Source organism: Pyrus communis, chromosome 17 (assembly GCF_963583255.1).
Source record: "Pyrus communis chromosome 17, drPyrComm1.1, whole genome shotgun sequence".
Taxonomy (NCBI): Eukaryota; Viridiplantae; Streptophyta; class Magnoliopsida; order Rosales; family Rosaceae; genus Pyrus; species Pyrus communis.
In genome coordinates, this window is record NC_084819.1 from 15,353,670 (window position 1) to 15,374,838 (window position 21,169).

A 21,169-nucleotide genomic window follows, 5' to 3' on the forward strand; every position below is an offset into this window, starting at 1 on the left:
ACTGTTGAGGATTGTTCACTTTGGTTCTTCAACTTCTTTGGTGTTAGTGCAAAATGCTTCCTAGTTAAAATGTGTTCAAAGTTCAAACGAACAAATAAACCAAATTGAATTTGCACTCACTTTAAATCTTTTTGTTTTTTGTCACTATTATTCTGATTTAACACATATTTAAGAATTTAATTGCTAGTTGGAACTAAAAAATAGTGAAACAACTATCTCGAATTTGCTTATTGAATTTCTCCCAAATAAATAACTATTTTCAAATTTGCTTGCATACCCCTTCCGTACATTCTAGCCTTTTATTCTCCGTAGATTTTTTCAATCAATGGCTAATAGAGAGAGTTGTATAAGAGATGGAAAAAAATGTGCAGAAATCATTTTCTTTTGATAATACTCGATAATCTGTAGACTATTAAGTATCTAGAGTAAGGTAGTTGATGCGAGATTTATACGCGCACAAATTAAACCCTCTTTTTATCAATTGTAGTAAGTATGTAAGTAGGGATCGTTCTGGACCGGGGATTAGGAGGGATTGTTAATCACTTGGATTTGACTCAAAAACGTAAAAACGCAATATAAAACACTAAACTAGACTCAAAGAATGTAAAACTAAACTTTAAAACACTAAAACAAACCGAAAGACTCAAACAACACCCAAAACACTCAAAACTGCCTAAAAAACACTTTCTGGGCAGTTTTGAGCACTTTGAGTACTTTGGACGAATTTTGGAAATAAATTGATTCAAAACACTTAGAAACACAAATTAAGACACTTTCTAACTAATTTGGACAATAAAGTAAAGGGGGATTGAGGTTTTGGACAAAATTAAACTAAATGCACAGATTGTAAATCAAAACAGATTGTAAAAACGAAATTGATGAAATGGAAGGAATGGATGATAGAATAGCTAAGGGGTTCATCTCCATACATGTTACACTTGCATAATAAAACGATTTCCAATTGCATTTCAACAAACCATGAATTCTCAATGCTCCAAGTTAATTAGGTCCGCTTAAATTAACTTTCAGATTTCCCTAGATTCATTGGATTGAATGGAATACGCATTACAACCAAATTATTCCTAATCAAAGTCCCTAACTATGGAATACGCATGATAGAGACATTCAACAAAGATCATTAAGTTCAACGGAAATCATAAACATCGACGAGGCATTCGTTACTATGGAATACGCATGAAACTTATGCCAAGAATTCGTTTAACGCGATTGTTTATAAGCAACCTCCACTACTTGTGAATATAAGTTCGTAACTATTAGGTGAAACTCACTTATATTCTAGCGTCATATTCATGCATGAAAATTAAGTGTGCACTCTCAATAAACATACATAAATAAGTTATCAATCAAACAGTTAAACGAATTGAATCCACAACTTATGAAACGCAATTAGAAGTAATCAAATCAAAATGCAAGCATAAACATATATTTCGAATTCCCCCCTAGCCAAAGGGGGTTTAGTTGAATTTAAACATTGGAATCAAAGAAACACCTAAACATTCCAACAACTCAAACTTGAATTGTATGAACGTTTAGGCCCTCTTCTCTTCCATTCCTCATTCATACAAAACAAAGAGTATTGAAATTAAACATTGAAATCAAAGAAACACCTAAACATTCCAACAACTCAAACTTGAATTGTATGAACGTTTAGGCCCTCTTATCTTCCTCTTCGTTGTAGCACAAGGTCTAAGGATGGTTTGATGGTGTGAATGGTTTGGGGAGTGGTTGGAGTGGCTGCAATGGAGGAGAAAAGTGTTTTGGTGGCTGCTGCAAGGGTGTGGAGAGGTTTTGACGAATTTCTGGAATATGGAAGAGTGAATGAGAATGAATGAGTGTGAATGAATGTTGTGTGAAGTGTGTATGGTTTTTATAGGGAGATGAATGGATGGGAGAGGGAACATGACAGCTAGGTTAAGTGAATGCATGTGCAATGTTGGAAATCTGATGGGAGAAAGGTGGATGCATGTGTTGGCTGATTTAAAGAATGTGAGGGAATGATGAAAGGGGAAACATGACAGCTAGGATGAATGCATGTGGAGTGCATGTGCAATGTTTTAAAGGATGGAATGCATGTGAATATGCTAGAAATCTGATGGGAATGAATGATTAAATGTGAATGGCTGATTAGAATCTAGGGTGCATGTGGGTGAATGTTTGAATGATTAAAGGGGAAACATGACAGCTAGGTTGGTTGGTGGCTGCCATGGAGGTGTGGAATGATGGAATTGCACAAGGGGAATGCATGTGCACGGTTTTGGTGTGGAGAAATGATTATGGATGCATATGTTGAATGATTTCTTGGTGAGGGATGTGGAGTGGCTGGAATGATGAAAGAATAAAGGGTGCATGTGGGTTAATTAATTAAAGGGAGTGCATGTGCAATGTTGTTGTTGGTGCAATGATGGAGGAACAAGTGCATGTGGCTGAAATGTGGAAGGTGTGTGGCTACTTCAAGTAGGCATCCTTGTGACATCAACTCTTCAATTTCGTCCATTCCTTTTGCTCCAAGTATAAGTTATCCCTTCCAAGTCCAATTTTGCTCCAAAATGCTCCAAAATGCATCTTTTTGCTTCCTTAGCCACATGAACCTAAAAACACACGAAAATGGCTTAAACGCCAAAAACAACTATGAATTAACAATATAAATGCACGAAAACAAGCTAAGTAAGTCGCCTAAATATGCTCCTATCAGTAGTATTTTAAGGTGATTATATCAAATTTTCAACAATATATGCAACCTAAATTCTTCTTATCATAAAATGAGAAACATAGAAAATTAGGGTTTGAGAGAGCCGAGAGTAGAGAGAGAGATGGAGGATATTGAATTTTGAATGTCTATATTTTGTATTATGTGAAACCAAGTACAAGGAAAGCTCATATAAATGAGCGGAAGAAAAGGAAAAGAAACAGAAAACAGAAAGAAAGGAAAAGCAAAGCAGAAAACATGGAAAAGTAAAGCAGAAAACATGGAAAAGTAAAGGTGAGGACAATCAACAACTGTCACCACTATGACAACTATGACAGCCAATGTACCATACATACACCCATGCTTTCTTCCAATACTCCCCCTCAAGCTGGATCAAAGGGATTAATTGATCCAAGCTTGAACAAAAGACGTTGAAAATCAGCAGAGGGTAATCCTTTTGTGAAAATATCCGCAAGTTGATCATGACTGCGCGTGTAGTAAGTGTCGATCACCTTGGACTGAACTTGATTTCTGACGTAGTGACAATCAACTTCAATATGTTTAGTTCGCTCATGGAATACAGGATTCGATGCAATGTGCATCGCGACCTGATTATCACAGTGTAGGGACATGGGTTGTTGATGAGGAAAACCTAAGTCAACAGAAGGCTTTTGAGCCAAATAAGTTCACAAGCAGTGAACGTCATAGCACGATACTCTGCCTCTGCACTAGAGCGTGCAACAACACTTTGTTTCTTTCTTTTCCAGGTAACTAGGTTGCCTCCCACAAACGTACAAAACCCAGTGGTAGACTTGCGATCGAGAAAATTGTCTGCCCAGTCAGCATCGGTATAGCCTGAGATCTGAGTGTGACTATTGTTGCGCATAAGAATTCCTCTACCAATGGAACCCTTAAGATAACGTAGCACACGATGAACAATCTTCAAATGATCCATGCTTGGAGAGTGCATAAACTGGCTAACAATGCTGACAGCATATGATATATCAGGACGTGTGATAGTCAGATAAATGAGTTTGCCAACCATTCTTTGATAGTAACTTAAATTGGGAACTGGATCACCGTGAGTTTTTAGCTTCAAGTTGCTATCCAAGGGGGTACGAGCAGGCTTGCAATCTGTCATTTTTGCTTCGTGAAGAAGATCCATGACATACTTGCGTTGGTTGAGGAAGAAACCCTTGTGAGAGTGTGCCATCTTGATGCCCAGAAAGTATTTGAGAGTGCCAAGATCCTTGATAGCAAACTTGTTGTTGAGATACTGTTTAAGAGCATTAATCTCTGACATATTATCACCTGTCACAATTAGATCATCAACATAAATGAGCACAACTAGTTTACCCACTAAGCTGGAATGAACAAATAGGGAAGAATCCGCAATACTTCGACAAAAACCAACCATTTCCAGAACATGACTGAGCTTGGCATACCATGCACGTGGACTTTGCTTGAGACCATAAATGGATTTATGGAGTTTGCACACCATTTCTGGATTGTTTGATTGAGGATGACCTGGGGGTAGCTTCATGTAAACCTCTTCTTCAAGTTCACCATGCAGGAAAGCATTTTTAACATCCATTTGAAAGAGAGGCCATGCATTGTTAATTGCAACCGACAACAATACTCTAACAGTGTTCATTTTTGCCACCGGAGCAAATGTCTCTTTATAATCGACGTCATAGGTTTGTGTAAAACCTCGAGCAACCAAGCGAGCCTTATTCCTTTCGATTGTGCCATCTGAATGAAACTTAGTTTTGTACACCCAACGACTCCCCACTGCCTTCTTTCCTTTTGGAAGTTTCACTATAGTCCATGTGTTATTTTCATGGAGGGCTTGAAGCTCCTCTGCCATAGCATTTCTCCACTCACTGTGAAGATTGGCTTCTTGAAAACTTTGAGGTTCTCGAGCTTCATTAATGGCACTTAGGAATGTAGCAAAAGAAGATGAGACTTTGCTATAATCAATAACATCAGTCACGGGATACCTAGCAGTGTAGGTCACATAATCATGCAACTTGGATGGAAGTTTCCTCTCTCGTGCAGGATTGCGACGAACTGTAGGAGATTGAACTACAGGTATTTGAACAACATCATGGTTGGAAGGATCACTGGAGGGTGCAATGTGAATCTCCGATGAGGAAGGGTTTTCATCTTCAAGATGTTCCACCGAGTGAAGGTTAACATCATCCGGCACATGATCACTAGGAGTGCATGTTGCATCTTCTCCGTTTGGATATGGAAAAGGAAATAAGTCCATCAAATGCTCCCCCTGTCTAGAGTAATCCAGTGATTGTGAGAAATAAGGAACATGTTCTTCAAATTTAACATCCCTTGAAACAACCATTTTTCTAGTTGTTGAATTATAGCACTTGTAACCTTTTTGGGTAGATGAATAACCTAGAAAGACACATTTGGCAGCCCTTGGGTCTAGCTTGTCACGATTTTGAGTTTGAATGTGAACAAAGCATGTACACCCAAAGACTCTCAAATGGGAAAAGTTGATCTTTCTATTTTTCAAGACCTCATAAGGTGATTTAAAATTCAACACTTTACTAGGCAATCTATTGATGAGATATGCCGCAGTAAGGACTCCTTGAGACCAAAACTTCTTAGGCACATTCATGTGAAACATAAGAGCTCTAGTCTTCTCAAGTAGATCTCTATTCTTCCTCTCGGCCACCCCATTTTGTTGAGGTGTTCCAACACAGCTTGTTTGGTGTAAGATACCATGCGTGCTCAAGTAGTGTGACATGTTATGAGACATATATTCTGTGCCGTTATCTGATCGTAAAATATGAATTTTTGAAGCAAATTGGGTGGCCACAAGTCTATGAAAATCTTGAAAAACTTCCATCACTTCACTTTTAAATTTCAAAAGATACAACCAAGTAATCCTTGTGAAATCATCCACAAAAGTTACAAAATATTTGTATCCATCAAAAGACTCTATAGTTGGTCCCCAAACATCGGAATGCACGATTTCAAAAGGGTTACTAGCCCTAGACAAAGAGGAAGTAAATGGTAATCTAGTAAACTTAGAAAAATGACAAACATCACAAGGACTTGTAACTTTGCACATATTTGGGAACAAGGTGGATAGAACTTTTTCAGAAGGATGTGCTAGACGTTGGTGCCAAAGTTGTTGTTCTTGAGCTAAGCTTGAAGTGACTTGAAAAACCTTGGGAACTTGAATATGCTTGGAAAGATAGTAGAGACCATTTAAGAAAAATCCTTCACCAATCGTCTTCTTGGTGACTACATCCTGAAAGATCACATTTTTGGGAGAGAAAATGGCAAGACAATTTAATGAGTTTGTGATCTTGCTAACAGATAAAAGTTGAAAAGGGAATGAGGGAACATAAAGAGCCTCATTCTCGACATCACTTGAGATCAAATGTATTTTTCCTTTTCCCACAACCATAGCATTTTTTCCATTGGCAACTGACACTTGAGATGGAATAGAAAATTTTTCAAATTTATGCAAGTTTGTAGACTTGTTAGTTATATGATCAGTGGCTCCAGAATCTATAATCCAATAATCATGCACATTACCAATGTTGAGAGCAGTTGAGAAGGAGTGTAAGATACCTGGGATGTCCCTTTGTACCACGCCTTCATTTCCAGCCAGGAAGCCAGCAAACTGTCCTAGTAGTGCAGTTTGATTGTTGTCACACTGATTTAGTGGTCCTTCACTATCTCCAAGACCTTGTTTCTTGTGAAGAAACATAGCAAACTCATTGATCAGTGCAGCTGGATTAGTGGTGAACTTCAGTGCTCCATCAAAAGAAGTTGTGGCAACATGATTTGCCTTGTAAGAAGGGTTGTACGAGCCTTTCGAGACACCTTTGTTATCCCTAGGAAACTTTGGTTTTAACTCTGGATGAAGAATCCAGCATCGGTCTCTTGAGTGCCCACCAGCATCACAATGGCTACATTTTAAGCCAGTTTTCTTTCCTTTGTAGCCTCTCTCCTCACCAAATTTTTGGTTAGAGAAGTAAGCCCTAGCTTCTGGTATATTTGCCTTCATGTCCAAGGTCATGACTTTCCTTCGAACCTCTTCTCTTTGAATTGTGGCACACACACTTGAAAAAGAAGGCAGGTCGGGATTCATGAGGATATGGCTTCGAAGATCTTCGAATTCAGGGCTCAGGCTTGCTAGGAGTTGGAATATTTTGTGTTCCTCGGCTCTTTTAGTTAGCACAGCAGCGTCGATGGTGTGTGGTCGATACACATTCAGCTCATTCCACATAATGGTCAGCTTTCCAAGATGTTGCACAAATGGCTTCCCTTCCTGTTGCAAACCAGCAATGTCCTTCTTTAACTGAAACACTCTAGCCGCATTGTTCTGATTTCCATACATTTCCTTGAGATTTTTCCAAAGAGTCATGGAGGATTCAGCATAGCTAAAAATTTCTGCAATCTTATGATCCATGGAATTGAGTAGACACGACATGACCAACTGGTCTTTGCATAGCCAAGCATCATACTCCGGTGAGGTAGTCTCAGGCATTGGAATAGCACCATTAACATAACCAAGCTTTGATCGTCCTCCCAGAGCAAGAGAAACTGCTCTCTCCCATGGAAGATAGTTAAACTCATTTAGCAAGACAGAACTAAGACGTTGATTTGGGTTGATATCAATATCTGAGTGTGGTGATGGTGGAGTAGCATGAAAGCCGTCTCCTTCCAAATTTACTAAGCTTTCTTCAGCCATGATTGAAGGACAAGAAGCTCACAAATCTCTCAAGAGAACACCACAGAGACAGGCCGGTTAGGGTCACTGCTCTGATACCATATTGAATTTTGAATGTCTATATTTTGTATTATGTGAAACCAAGTACAAGGAAAACTCATATAAATGAGCGGAAGAAAAGGAAAAGAAACAGAAGCCGAAAACAAGGAAAAGCAAAGCAGAAAGAAAGAAAAAGCAAAGCAGAAAACATGAAAAAGTAAAGCAGAAAACATGGAAAAGTAAAGGTGAGGACAATCAACAACTGTCACCACTATGACAACTATGACAGCCAATGTACCATACATACACCCATGCTTTCTTCCAATAGAGGAGCTGTAGACTCAGAAGGTGAAACGAGGGATCACCCTCGTTACATTGTCCACGCCATCGATTTCGCAGATTTTGTTGTCATGCTCCTGTAAGATTCACGCTCAACCTCCTACTGTTGACGGCGATGAGCTCGTGACAACCGAAGTATGCGACTTCTGTTCCTCCGGCTCCGGTGAATTGCCGCTGCTGCGGAATTTGGCCTCCATACATGACGAGAATCTTTGCTACTCGCCTGGCTGTGGCGTCCTCGGCTCCCAAATTAATTACTTTTGCCGGCGGCTTGGAACCCGATAGGATACGGTCAGGACCCTCATTGACTGCAAGTAAGAAGATTTATGTGTTTGAGACAGGTTCTATTGTCGAATCGAATCCTTCCATTAAGCCCCTTTCTGAAAGCAGCCGGAGGATTATAACCGAGGAATTCATAGGGCGAAAAAACCCAACCGTGTATGGTTGAGTTCAACGGGGACGACGGGAAGAATGATCTCTATGCTCTCTCCCGTTCTCCTTTTTCTTTGTGTCTCCCTCCCACTTTTGAGGTACTTTATGAGACATCCAAGGAATGGGTTACTCTGCCGGAAACTCCATTCTTCCACCTTCGTAGTGGTCCAAGGATCCCGAACGGCAACACTGGAGACAACTGTCTTCCATGTTATTCAATGGCATGGACTTTCCCTTCGCGGGCACGGCTTCAGTCCTCGACTTGGATGATAGTGACGATGAAAAGCTAATGTTTGCGTATCAAGAGAGGCCTAGCTGCTTACCGTATGTGCATGATGGAAGACAATGAGTCTGTTGAGCACCTTGGCTCTAATCTGATCCTCCTGGTCGGTTGCCTTTTCAATTTCGCAGTTATGGATCGCACAAGTATAGAAGGCAGCGCTCCAAGATGCGTTTTCTTGTCATAAGATTTCACTTTTCCGTTTCAAGGTCGACTAGTAGTATCTCTGTCGACATCCTAGCGTCTTGCACCTTTGAATACTATTTCTCTATGGAATCGCCTTGCCGCACCTCCATTGCCCAAATGGTTGGTTGCTTTCTGATAGCCAAGCCAACCTTAGAGAGCGAGTGCCATCCATGGACTCGTGAATGATGAATTGACCGCTCACGCTCCACCGCTGGGTTGCTTCTGCTTTGTGCTGTACAACCTTAAGAAGCTTACCTGTGAGGATTGAGGAAAGGCCAACAGCTGCTCAAGAGGCCGACGATAATTAGGTCTTGTTTTTAATTACCAGATTATAAGGTCAACTATTTCTACTTATATTTTTTATGGGATGTTCGTCTTGTTTGGATTGGATGTACGAATTTGTTACATATTTATAGTAAGAGGATAAGAAGATGCAAAATATTTGTGTTTATATTTCTAGTTCAAGGGTTTTGTCAGACGCACCATGTCATTAGCTGCCTCTAATTTGTGCACGTCTGTCGCAGCGGGAGGCAACTCGGGCAGCAGCAAAGCGTTTTGTCAGTGTGGCGAAGGGTGGGAATGTGTCATCACTAGGACCGGATGCTGGCAAGGCCTTCTTCAGCTGTGGCGTAAATTGCACCTGGGTTATGTATGTCAATCAGCGTAGGGGCAAACTAATCTAAATTATTTACAGTTTACAAGTACAATGAACAATACTTGGCTCAGGATTCCTTTCAATGACGACGTGACAACAATTTACTGTACAATCGTTATAATCGGAACTGTTCATTCTTTTTATGACCTTAAATATTGATGTTCCGTTGTTACTGAAAGAGGAATAACTCCTATGTAAAGAGCCGAGCAGTGTCCGTAAATTAGTTCATATATGGTCGTGACGATAATGCCTAATTCTTTGACAGTTATGAAGACGGGATAGTGACAGAGGAGGCCATGATGGTGAAGGAGGAGGTAAAAAATTTTGGTACAAACGAAGCGTACTGCGAGTGTGGCGAAGGCTAGAAATGTGTCATCTCCAAGGTTGAACATGAAGGACCTGATGCTGGCAAGAGCTCCTTCATCGAATGTGCTGGTAGTTACAGCTGTGTGACTGATAGCTATAGGGCGCACCAAGAAAGTGCATATGTAATGGGTTGAACCCTAAACCCTAAATTATAGCTTGTAGAAATTAAATCCTACCCCATGCATGCTTGATATTAAATTATTAATGGCCTGGTAAACATGCATATGCATGTTCGATTCTGTATGTGTTTCCTATACAAATAATCAGTTCATGTTTGGAGAACGCTGTTTTGCTCGTTGAAATGTGCTGATTCAATTAACAGTGCTGTAATATATTGGATAAAAGCTGTTGATTTTTCAAATAACCAAATTAATTTCACTTGTTGTGCAAGAAAATAAAGATAATTGAAGGTGAGAAATACAAGGCGTCAAGCCTTGAATTCTTGAAACCCTAATTAAATAATTGAACCCTTCATATTTGATAATGCTCTATAATCTAGACATGTACATATAATTATAAGGCTAAATTTTTTTCTTGATCCCTGTGGTGAGACATTACTTTTAAATTGACCCATGTGATGAAAAAAGTGTTAATCTTAACCATGTGGTGAAGTTCGTTATCAATCGTAGTCCAAATTGAAATTTCTGTCAAAATCTCATCCACATGCAATGGTAAAAAGATCATTCTATTCTTTTTTCTTTTCTTTTTGGTAATTCTACTTTTTATAATCAACAAAAATAGAAGGAAAAAGAAAAATGAAATCCCTCCCCAATCCCTACCCATGTCAGCCACAGCCCACCCACCACCTTCCCCCCTCTCTCACATAACCCTAGACATCCTGTCCATCATTGTTCTTAAAATGAAAGTAAATGCAATGTTTGCATAATAACTTATATTCTAACCTAAACGCGGTGAGGTACTTTTTGATTTTTTAAATCTTGAATTTGAACTCTTGGTTCTCTTGAAATGAGAAAGTTTGATAATATGAACCTTGTAATTTTATTGTTTATTTTTTTTTTATTGTAGCTCTAAAAGTTTTAAAAAAATAAAAAAATTTATGTCCATATGACGCTTTATGATTGGTTGATGGAATCAATAAAAATGAAAATAACAATTTTGCCCCTACAAATAACAGAAGAATGAGGAAAAATCCAATTTGGACTATGATTGATAACGAATTTCACCACAATATTACAATTAATAGTTTTTTCACCACAGAGGTCTATTTAAAAGTAGGGTATCATCACAAGGATCACGAAAAAAATTTGGCCATAATTATAATGATATACACCAACACTTACACTATGAACTCGACCATGGGGATCAAGCAAGGAATGACGTTTTCTCAACGCGTGCATTTTTTCTGTCTAAAGAACAATTGGTTTTTATATATCAAAGTATCAACGTTGCATACATTCTAAATTTTTACGTTGAGATTCTCAAGGGCATCATTTGGTATATCGATCACTTCTTATATTTTGAGACGGATTCGAAGACACGGATTCGAAGAGTGTACCATCCTTTCTTGCATACTGTGACGACCTTCCCTCCATGTGTGCTAAACACCTTCTTCATTTTCTTAGTTTTTTGCTTAACCTGCTCCGTCAGTTCTGCCATCTAATTCAAAACAAGTATTGAATGAGATCGACGGGAAAGTAGGCAATCCTTTTTTTCCAAAATATATGATATTAATCGCAGCTTTTTGAGAACATATATAGCTTGCTACTTGCCACCTTAACCTTTCTAAATTAGCAAACCGAGATTTCTTAAAATAGTTGACATGCGAAATTAGTTGATGTCCTGGATGGTTGGGTTGTTTTTTTTGGTTGACTACGTTTTTTTTATGTCAGAAAGTTTTTTTTTGGGGGGGGTGGGGGGGGGGGGTGGTGGCTCCCAGGACCAGGCATACCACAATCCTTTTTTAGGACTTACAGATGGTTTTGTGCCCCCTTTGTTGGTTTTCCAGATCACCTACCAACAAAAGACTGCAAGCAGCGGAATGCGAACCTTAGTGGGGTGACACACAAGGCAGGGACCTTACTAACTGAACCAATATGTGTTGACTTTTGGTTGACTACTTTGCATAAGTGTCATCGCTTCAAAACGCTAATATAAGTTATAACTAAAAAGGTATTAAAAAAAAAGTTAAAAAAGTGTTTCTGTAACGAAACTTATGTGTGTTCTCTTGTTTTTGAAATGGTAGGGCAAAAGAGCAAAAGTAAAAATGTTAGGATACTTCTTTAGTCTAAACAGCAACAAAAAATAAGATCAATAATGCAGAAATACAACATTTCCATGTGCAACACAGAACATTTTGACAAGGATTGTCAGCAGCATTATTGCTGACTTATGCTTCCTTCAATAAATTTCTATCTCACAACGTTGACGCTTTAAAATCCATTAACGATAATTTTTTATATGTGTGAGCAACTTAGATAGACTGAACACACTTTTAGAGTAACACCTTAATCTAATAACGCAATAGTACGTGCAATATTATTTCACGCCACTATATGTTACAAACTTTTATGATACAACTCCTCCTCATATGTTACAAACTTTTATGATACATATGGTCAATAGAGATGACAATAATATTTGGGGTGGCTATCTACACACATCCTTTTACTTCTCTCACACCTCTTATTAATTTTTGTCATTTTATCTTCTTTAATTCAGTAGATCTGACAACCGCAAATTAAACACACACCCTGTAGTATTTTATGTATCATTCAATAGCCATGGTTTCAAACATACCCCATCAAATTGGTAGACGCCGAAAACTTGAGGTTCCAAAATGAAGATGTGAATAGAATGCTGGATAAATTATAAATGTATACTGCAACTGCAACCTCACTCATTATAAATTAATCAGAGATAGATACTGAACAATGAAATGATGGGAGGTCTTCGATCCTAGGACCATCTACAAACTAAGATTCTAAAATCATGTTACACGAATTATTGCAACTTAAAAGTACAAGTTGTTATGGAATAAGCCAATTGAAAAAGAAGACGGCATCCGAGAATCTGGTTTCTTGTCCTCCAAGCTATATCTTGAGGTTGGTTCGGACTCGGTACCACCCTCTTTTCCAGACGCCGACGACCTTCCATCCTTGTTGCTCGAAGAAGGACCGAAGATCTCGACTCATTTCCCTCATTTGTTTACGTCGCTCTCCCGTACTGAAAGCTACAATTCTCGAATCGAATCGATTTAAATGGTGAATTTCTTTGCTCCCTTCACTTTTGATTTCGCTTTAATTTGCCTATGGCTATATATGTGGATGGTAGAACTTTCCTTGCCCTAATTAGTAGATTCAGTTTTGTTGGAAGCTCGTTCACTGGTTTGCTCATTTAGTATGTAGAGGAGAAGGTTCGAGCCGTTTTCTCCGTTTGGTTAGGTGGCTTGGAGAATGGAGGCTCTTACTTTACTAAAAGTTCCTTAACAAACAATTTCGTTGGACATCATAGCTCCAACTTGTTTCATTGATTTAAAAGGTAAAACCATTTTTTATCCACTAATAGAAATTACCGTACTCTTTTTTTTTTTTTGGCAAAGTAATTTAGCATATTTTTAGACACTAACTTCGAAACGTGTTTAGTCATTTTTAAAAAAAATTAACTTTGATGGTAAAATTGTTAAAGTTTTGAAGAGACAGATTTCCATTATTAATAGCATTAATATTGTCCGCACTTAATCACTCGTGCAATCAATAAGTGTGTAATTTTTATGCTTAGAAATGGAAACATTTAATATAAGTTATGGGTTATTTCGTAAGATTGCCAAAGTGGGACTTTTTGCTTTATCCAACACTAATTCCTTTCACTTACAATGAAAGTTCATTTTAGAGAAACTAATATGCAAAGTCTATCACATCTATTTTATAAAGAAATTATAATAATATAATGGGTAAATTACAAAAAACTACCTCAACTATTGAGTCATTATCAGTTTCATACCTTGTTTTTTAAAAAGTTTCAATGTCATACCTCATCTACGAATTTTTTACAATTTCATACATTCCGTCAATTTTCTATCAATTCTTCTGTTAAAATATTAAAAAATTAATTAAATATTAAAAACTAAAAAATAAAATTATTTAATAATTTGTTTAAATGGGGACCCACCCTTCATGCCTTCTTCTTCTTCGGCTCTTCCCATGTTCACCCCCCACACCACCCCGCCCCCCCCCCCCCACCACAAGCTTCTTTCACCCCTTCTTCTTCTTTGGTTCTTTCCGTGTCCCGAAGAAGATTAAGGGAGAATAAGTAGAGGAGAGGATGGTTAATCAAAAGATATAGCAATTCCAGCAGCCTGGTGAGGGCTGGCTGTCTGGGGACAGGTTAAGGCTGGGCCTGCTGGGCTTGCTTCTCATGAGATTGGGTGAGGGAATCGGAAAGGGGGAAGTGGATGGAGAGCTTCCTTCACCGCCCCACCGCCGCCCCATGTTCACCCCCCCAACAAGCTTCTTTCACCCCTTCTTCTTCTTTGGTTCTTTCCGTGTCCCCTCCCCCCAAGCTTCCTTCACCGCCCCATCGCCGCCCTTTCTTCCTCCATCTCCACACCTACAACGCACCCAAACAGTCCCTTAACTCCATCATCGCCGCCCTCTCTTCCTCGTCCTTCAAATTCAGCCTCAGCATCGCCTCCCCCAACCCACAGCTCGCCTACGCCAAGACATTCGGGTCTCGATAGGGCGGAGGAAAGCGACTGGGATGAGTTTTCAGAGCGGAAATCGGCTAGGAAGAGAGGACAGAAGAGCTAGGAATCGGACGCCACCGAGGACGACGAAGCTAGGGATGGGGAAGGCGGGGGAAAATCGACGCCGACGAGGGGTTGATGCGGGAAAATCGGAGAAGGGAGGTGGACAACCAGTGGCGCTTGAGAATAGGGTAGAATGTGATAAAGGGGGCAATGATAAGGAAGAAGCCATCGGCGCCGAAGAAAGAGGAGGATTGAGGGGAAGGTGGGGGAGGGGAGGCAGAACTAGAGGTTGGAGATGGGGTCGAAGGTGAACGACTGGTTGAAGTTGGAGGAGGTATTGTGGGATCTAGGTTTGGGGAAGTTGGGAGGGAGAAGAAAGGGTGAAAGGGATAAGGGGTGGGTCCCTATTTAAAAAAAATTATTAAATAATTTTATCTTTTAGTTTTAATTAATTTTTTAATATTTTAACGGAAGAATTGACAAAAAACTGACAGAATGTATGAAATTGTAAAAAATTCATAGATGAGGTATGACATTAAAACTTTTTAAAAATGAGGTATGAAACTGTTAATGACCCAATAAATGAGGTATAAGACTTGCATCTCATTCTTTAATTGAACATCATGTCCACCTCTCTCATTGACCATGACCAATCAACTCTCACATGTCTCTTTTCTATAAAAATAACATAAATATTATTTTTACCACCTATTTGTACCAGCATTGTATCATCTTTTAATAAAGGTGAGACCCACATGCGTTGACGAACCTATACCTCTAAAAATAGATGGTAAGTGTAGCGTACTTTAAAAACAAAAGAATAATCTACATTTGAGCACATTATCCAATTCAACATTCGATTACTACTACAAGCCAACTTTTAACGTCAAATTGTAATAGTCGTCGGAGTTGGAGTTGGAGGTGTGTGAGGGTGGGAAGCGTCATTGGTTGGCAGAAACACGAGTTTAAGAGCATTTTTAAAAGAGACATCACAAAGTCAATATCAACAATAATAATAAAAATGATAATATTAATATTTTTAGCTGAAATGTCAATTTTTATGTGACATGACGTGGATTGGCAGCAAAGTGGTTGCGGTAAAAGTTGACTTCAAATCTATTGTTTCTAAGAAATTATTTATTACTTTGGAAATGCTCTAAAACACCGAATTGGATCCGCTTCAGATTTTGGTGTCCGGAGTCTAAGGAAAAACTAATCTACCGCACAAATTGAATCCACCGACCTCCATTAACTCATTTTTCTGACCTACCCCTCGCAAACCAACCACTTTAATTTCTTTTACAGACGAATCCACGGTCCATATGCATTGTTTCTTGTCGAAGATCCGGAGCTAATCCAATTTACTAGAACACCATAAAAAACCGTCACCCTTCGCAGCTACCAGTCCTTCGGAGAAGAAGAAAGACTGACTGGTGAGTGGACCAGTTACTCACCCGCGCCTCCTTCCCTCCATGGACCTTCTTCCTCAGACCCCCACAGGTGCGTTACCTTTCCCTCTCTCTTTGCAATGGAAGACCAACCGTCGTCTTCCTCCTCCTCCGCCTCCTCATCTTCTTCTTCTGCTGCTGCTTCGACCAGTAGGGACACTTCGGGCAGTGCTGCTGCTTCTGTCGCTACGACGTCGTCTTCGAACGCTTCCCAGGTGCGGGAAGAGGAGGACGATGACAATCGGTACCAGCAACACAACCATTTCCGGCATCCGGAGCTGGAGCAAAACCACGAATTCGGCACTTTGTACGGTGGAAATGTGCCGGCGTTCGATGAGGTGTCGACGGTGATTACGGATGACACGTGGTCCTGCATCATCGTCCTCCTCACCTTCTGGTTCTTCGGTTTGTATCCAATTGTCAAATTATCTGTCTCAAGTTTTTATGGTTAATTAATTACTTGATTATCCATAATTTGATGGTAATTGGATGTTTCAGTGTCGATGACTTTGATTTTGGGAGTTTACGGGTCTTCGAGTTTGGAACTTGGCCCTAATACTTCAATTCTTCTGCAACCTAACCCATTTTTTGTGCAGTCTATTCAGGTAGTTTTTGCTCTAATTTTTGCCATTTTCCATTTTTTGATGGAATGCCTGCTTTTTTGTGCTGTTTGGCAATCTGGGTTGGTTTTTTGTTTGGTCTTTGTTAGGTACAAGAGCTGAATATATCAAATCCCGGACCTATACTATATGGTTTCTACAGTAGTCCACCTCTTGATACTGCCACCATTTGGTCTGAAACGCGTACTGTCTCGGTTCAAGCTGATTCCCATACGGCAAGTTTGCATTCTATCACAAGAATTTTTGAAATCTTTTTTAAGCATGTGTTAGTTGTTGATTAGGATGATAATTCGTTGTGCTTCTTCTTCAGGACTGGATATATTACCTAAATGCGGGGTCTCAAATAAGTATATCATACAGCGTGAACTCTCCGAGCTCATCTGTTTTTCTTATTATCGCTCAAGGTATATAACCTACATTTCCTTTTCTTTCCCACGCAAAATGCTCCTCATTTTAGAAATATTCATGCTTGTTAGTATCTATACTTTATATATACTACTACAGCGATTGAAGTTTAATATCTTTCCTGGTATTTTTTGAGTAAGTTTGAGTATGTTTTGGTTAGTGTAATGGGCTGCTGAGGAAATTGGAATACCAATTGATTAGTTTCGTGATGGCTGCTATGCAGTCATCGACCCTTCACTCAAATTCCTGGGTATATACCTATAAATACTGTTTTATAGATAGCAAGCCACATAAGTGAGCGAAGACTGCAGACCAACTTTTTAACTGAAGTCATAATTAGCCACTTACAAGACCTTTTATTCTTACTACATTTCTCCGATTTCTTTTTCTGTGGTATCTTTGTGCATTATTTGAAAAATAAGAATTTTCTGCAGTTGTCCATGCATTTTTCTTTATTGCAAAGTTTATTCGACCTCCATAGCATTCTGAAGCCAGAACGTTGTAGGTAAAGAAGGCCTTGCTCAGTGGCTCGAAGAACCGACATACCCTAATACTACTTTATCATGGAACCACATTCATGGTGAGACGAAGTGTGGAATATGATCTTATTGTCTTCTCAACACAATCGTACTATACTAATGTCAGTAATTGCTTCCTCACAGGTAGTGGTACGATTGAGCAGGACCTATCAAAGTCTTCTACCTACTATGTTTCTGTGGGTAACTTGAACGCAGATGTTGTGGAGGTAATTGTGGAACATGTAGAATAACTATAACCTAGGAATTAATGCAGATGTTACTATGGTCTGTACTCATCCGATTAAAATATTGGGAAATGGTACTTATGAGATTAATACAATCCTTGTTGCCCGCAGCATACTGCTACAGTGAGTAACAGGTTGAGTGAGTAAGAATGCAAAACCTTATTTTACACTAGACATAGATCCTGATTTGTTGGTCTTGGGAGTATCTCTCACAAGGGTCTCTATTTTCCCCTTTTCCGAATGCTATTATAGCTCACATTAAAGAATTTTGTTGCTGGTCTGATGTTGATTTGTTACCCATTCACGGTATTCATTTGTGTTCCTCTTGACGTTGAACAGGTGCAATTAAACTTCACAATGAATGCTTTAGTGTATAATACAAATACGGCTTATTCCAAATGTACTTTCATGGATGAATCCTGTACTTTGAAAATTTTGTTTCCGGAGGGAAATGTGGCTGTGTTGACCACTCCTGGTACAGAGCAGGTAAAACTAATCTAGTGGATTATCAAATAAATAGGGTACGCTGGAAGTTGGTACTCTTTCTTCTTACGTTTTTTGGTTTCCTCAGGATACTCCTATGGCAAACCAGTATGTCAAACTATCATATGGCCCAAGATGGACCACATATATCGTTGGTATAGGTAGGCTCATTTTCTTATTTCTTTTCATAATGTAACCTTTGTCTGTTAATCTGTATCATATTTAATTATTTCAGCCTGTGTAGGTGGGATGACTGTGCTCATGTTGTTGGCCTTCAACTTCTTAAACAAGTACCGATGTACCAATGAAGATGGAATAAGAGTACAACATGATGAGTTCAGATCTGAGAGAGCCCCATTGCTTGCCTACAAAGATGATGATCAATCAAGTTGGGGCTCATCTTATGATTCTGCCTCAAACGATGAGGGGGATCTTGAAGACTTTCTGGCTGGAGAAGGGAAGTCGTCAAGAGATGGTGAAAGTAATAACACTCGTCGTCTTTGCGCAATCTGCTTTGATGCTCCCAGGGACTGCTTTTTCCTTCCCTGCGGGCATTGTGTGGCTTGTTCTGAGTGTGCAACAAGGTATTTTTCTCAATCGTTTATAACTTTCTATAGTCATATCTAACTAAGAAGTTGCTCTGCGCTGTACCCTGCAACAATTTCACAAACTAGTTTGGCGAGGCCAATGCCCATTAGGCTATCAAAAGTTCTGATTTCATACAAGGTTCATCCAATAAGCTTCTAGAATACTAGTGAACTGTGTTCCACACGTCATATTTGTCCTGTTTATCTGTTTCAGATCCAATTTAGTGATTGATTACGTTTTTCAATTTTTCACAGGATTGCGGAGGCAGCTGCTACTTGTCCAGTTTGTCGGAGGAACATAAAGAAGGTGAGAAAGATCTTTACAGTTTAAGTAATTCAACCTCCTTGTAGTGCTGGTGTGCGCCATTCTTTACTACCTGTCAATATAACTGATCAGAGCTAAATTTAGATGGTTACATTCTTACCTGGGTAGTTTCTGAGTGTGGATTAAAAAAGGCCATGCCCTGTCGTTTTACAACAGCTTACCCATATGTATTATTATTTCCGGGTATAGAGAGCCTCGATACACCTAAATAGGATAAAGAATTCAAAATTCTCGATTCTTTTCTTTCCCACGTTGTAGGTTGGGTTAAGTTAGTTGATTTTAAGCTGTAATCTTCAACGATAATAATGTTGTTGATGTATATTGTTTGTTCAACCCCTTTTCAGACTGCTCTACAAATTTATGCATCTTATTTTGTGTGATTGAACTCAATTTGTCTCTAGACCTTGTTAATGTAGGGAAAAAGAACTGGTTGTAAAACCGGTTCATGAATGTTTGTTCCCAAGTTTAATCTCCTCCTGTTCAAGTGTTTGAGAAGGCTGATGTGTTGGCCAGGACAATGTTGCTCGTCTGTTTGTACCCAAGTTTGATCGTTTCCTGTCTACGTGTATATGTAGGGTTTGGGCAGTTGGTCAGAATAATGTGTTTGTGGTTTGTTTCTGGTGAGACCCTCTCTCATTAATTAGAACTAGAGCAGCCTTCTCAAACAAAATCACTAGCAACACGGGCATCTTACTTTTCGAGGTTTGCTCACCCATGCACCTGGATTGTGTGCACGGTGTATTGACTGCGTATCTCCACTATAGTGTATCGTCATTATACTGGACGGATGCATCCGCAAACCGTACGCACAATGGCCCATAGCAACGGAATATATTCATTGCTAATTGGTAAACAGTTAGAAATATCTAAGATGAATTGCATTGATGAAAGTCAGGTCATCTCTAATGGAGAGGGTTAAACGTCTAAAAGTCAAAAAATTACATGATTTGCCCAAAAATTCATTTTCAACCGATGACTAGGCTATAGTTTTATAGAGCTCACCAGACTATTATTTGGCCAAGGGGGCATTAGATTGGCCAAATATAGCCTTTCTCTTAGCCCTTTTTTGGGGCTCAACTCTTCAGTTGCAATAATTGATTCAAATTGACCTACTAGATTTGAAAATATTCAACGGTAGTTTAACTAAATTAACCAATAAGTAAAGTATAAACTTAAAACTAATAAAATATTGAGGCGGCTATGTTTAGCCCATTCGGTTGGAAATGGTATATGAATATGGGCATGACATTGTTAAATTAAAAATAATTTTTGTAGGGCTATAATTCTATACAAGGTTATGTTTAGCCATTTTGGTTTGAGACCTAAAAGGTTTAAAAGTGGAACAAAGATTTGGTTTTGTCCTTTGTCTGTGTGTCGGCGAAACAGACTGTCCAATAAATGTAGTCCTCCAAAACTGCCCCTCCCAAAAATCCAAATTGAAGTAGCTTCGGCCCCCTCTCTAAAAACCTCATCTTTTCTCTCTCTAAAATGCTCTATGTGAAACACAATTCTAGAAACTTTCGCCGCCGGCCCTAGCCTTTGGCTTGGGTGTCGGAGGCATCCACCCCTCCTTCCTTCCTTTCTTCTTTTCCTCTCTGTCTTCTCTATTTCCTCTTGAGTTTTTCTCAATTTCTTTCTTCTTTGCCCTCCCCCTCTTTTCCTCCCCTCTCATCTTCCTTCCCCTCCCAGCTTCCTCCTCTTCCTTCACCTTTACCAGTTTTCTCCCTTCCTTTTTAATTCTTGGTTCTCCCCTGAGTTGAATCTCAATTTTCCTTAAGCCAAATCTCAACTATCTCGGACTTCATGCCTAGTGTTTTTCGCCTGCTTTTACTACTTTTTGTCTTTAAATTTTCCTTCCTCCCCCTCCCTAGCTGTGATCCCATCCCACCATGTGCTCGAATTGGTGAGCTTCGATTAGAAATTGGATATCAAATCCACTTCCCTCCCTCGCTTTCCCTCCCCCACCAGCATGCCGGATCCCCATTGAGGCCAAGTGTTGGGTATTTCCCTTAGTCTCACTCTCTGCCCATATGTTACTTTGTTTGTATAGATTTGCAGGGGTTCTTGAAGGGGACTTGGATCTGGTGTCTACTTTCTTGGTTTGGCTTGGCTTCCTCTGAG

General features: G+C 39.4%; 2 protein-coding genes across 2 annotated transcripts; one reads left to right on the forward strand and one right to left on the reverse strand.

Moving 5' to 3' along the window:
• Positions 1-3,359: 3,359 nt before the first annotated feature.
• Positions 3,360-7,436, reverse strand: LOC137722080 (uncharacterized). Its single transcript, XM_068461066.1, has 3 exons — positions 5,939-7,436; positions 4,274-4,945; positions 3,360-4,018 (listed from the first exon to the last, which is right to left on the reverse strand). The coding sequence occupies exons 1-3, from the start codon at positions 7,434-7,436 to the stop codon at positions 3,360-3,362; spliced, it is 2,829 nt and encodes a 942-aa protein (XP_068317167.1).
• Positions 7,437-15,761: 8,325 nt separating this feature from the next.
• On the forward strand, positions 15,762-19,433 carry LOC137722808 (E3 ubiquitin-protein ligase APD2-like). Its single transcript, XM_068461904.1, has 10 exons — positions 15,762-16,270; positions 16,364-16,470; positions 16,575-16,700; positions 16,796-16,889; positions 17,396-17,470; positions 17,553-17,635; positions 17,993-18,139; positions 18,225-18,297; positions 18,381-18,720; positions 18,979-19,433. The coding sequence occupies exons 1-10, from the start codon at positions 15,946-15,948 to the stop codon at positions 19,052-19,054; spliced, it is 1,446 nt and encodes a 481-aa protein (XP_068318005.1). The 5' UTR covers positions 15,762-15,945; the 3' UTR covers positions 19,055-19,433.
• Positions 19,434-21,169: the final 1,736 nt, after the last annotated feature.

Coding starts and splice junctions, on each gene's coding strand:
- LOC137722808 (XM_068461904.1), top strand. CDS start 15,946: ATGGAAGACCAACCGTCGTCTTCCTCCTCCTCCGCCTCCTCATCTTCT. Junction 16,701..16,795: donor TTCAAGCTGATTCCCATACG/GCAAGTTTGCAT, acceptor CTTCTTCTTCAG/GACTGGATATATTACCTAAA. Junction 17,471..17,552: donor ATCATGGAACCACATTCATG/GTGAGACGAAGT, acceptor GCTTCCTCACAG/GTAGTGGTACGATTGAGCAG.
- LOC137722080 (XM_068461066.1), bottom strand. CDS start 7,436: ATGGCTGAAGAAAGCTTAGTAAATTTGGAAGGAGACGGCTTTCATGCT. Junction 4,946..5,938: donor TGAAGGATTTTTCTTAAATG/GTCTCTACTATC, acceptor ATCCAAACGGAG/AAGATGCAACATGCACTCCT. Junction 4,019..4,273: donor TAAAAATGCTTTCCTGCATG/GTGAACTTGAAG, acceptor TAATTGTGACAG/GTGATAATATGTCAGAGATT.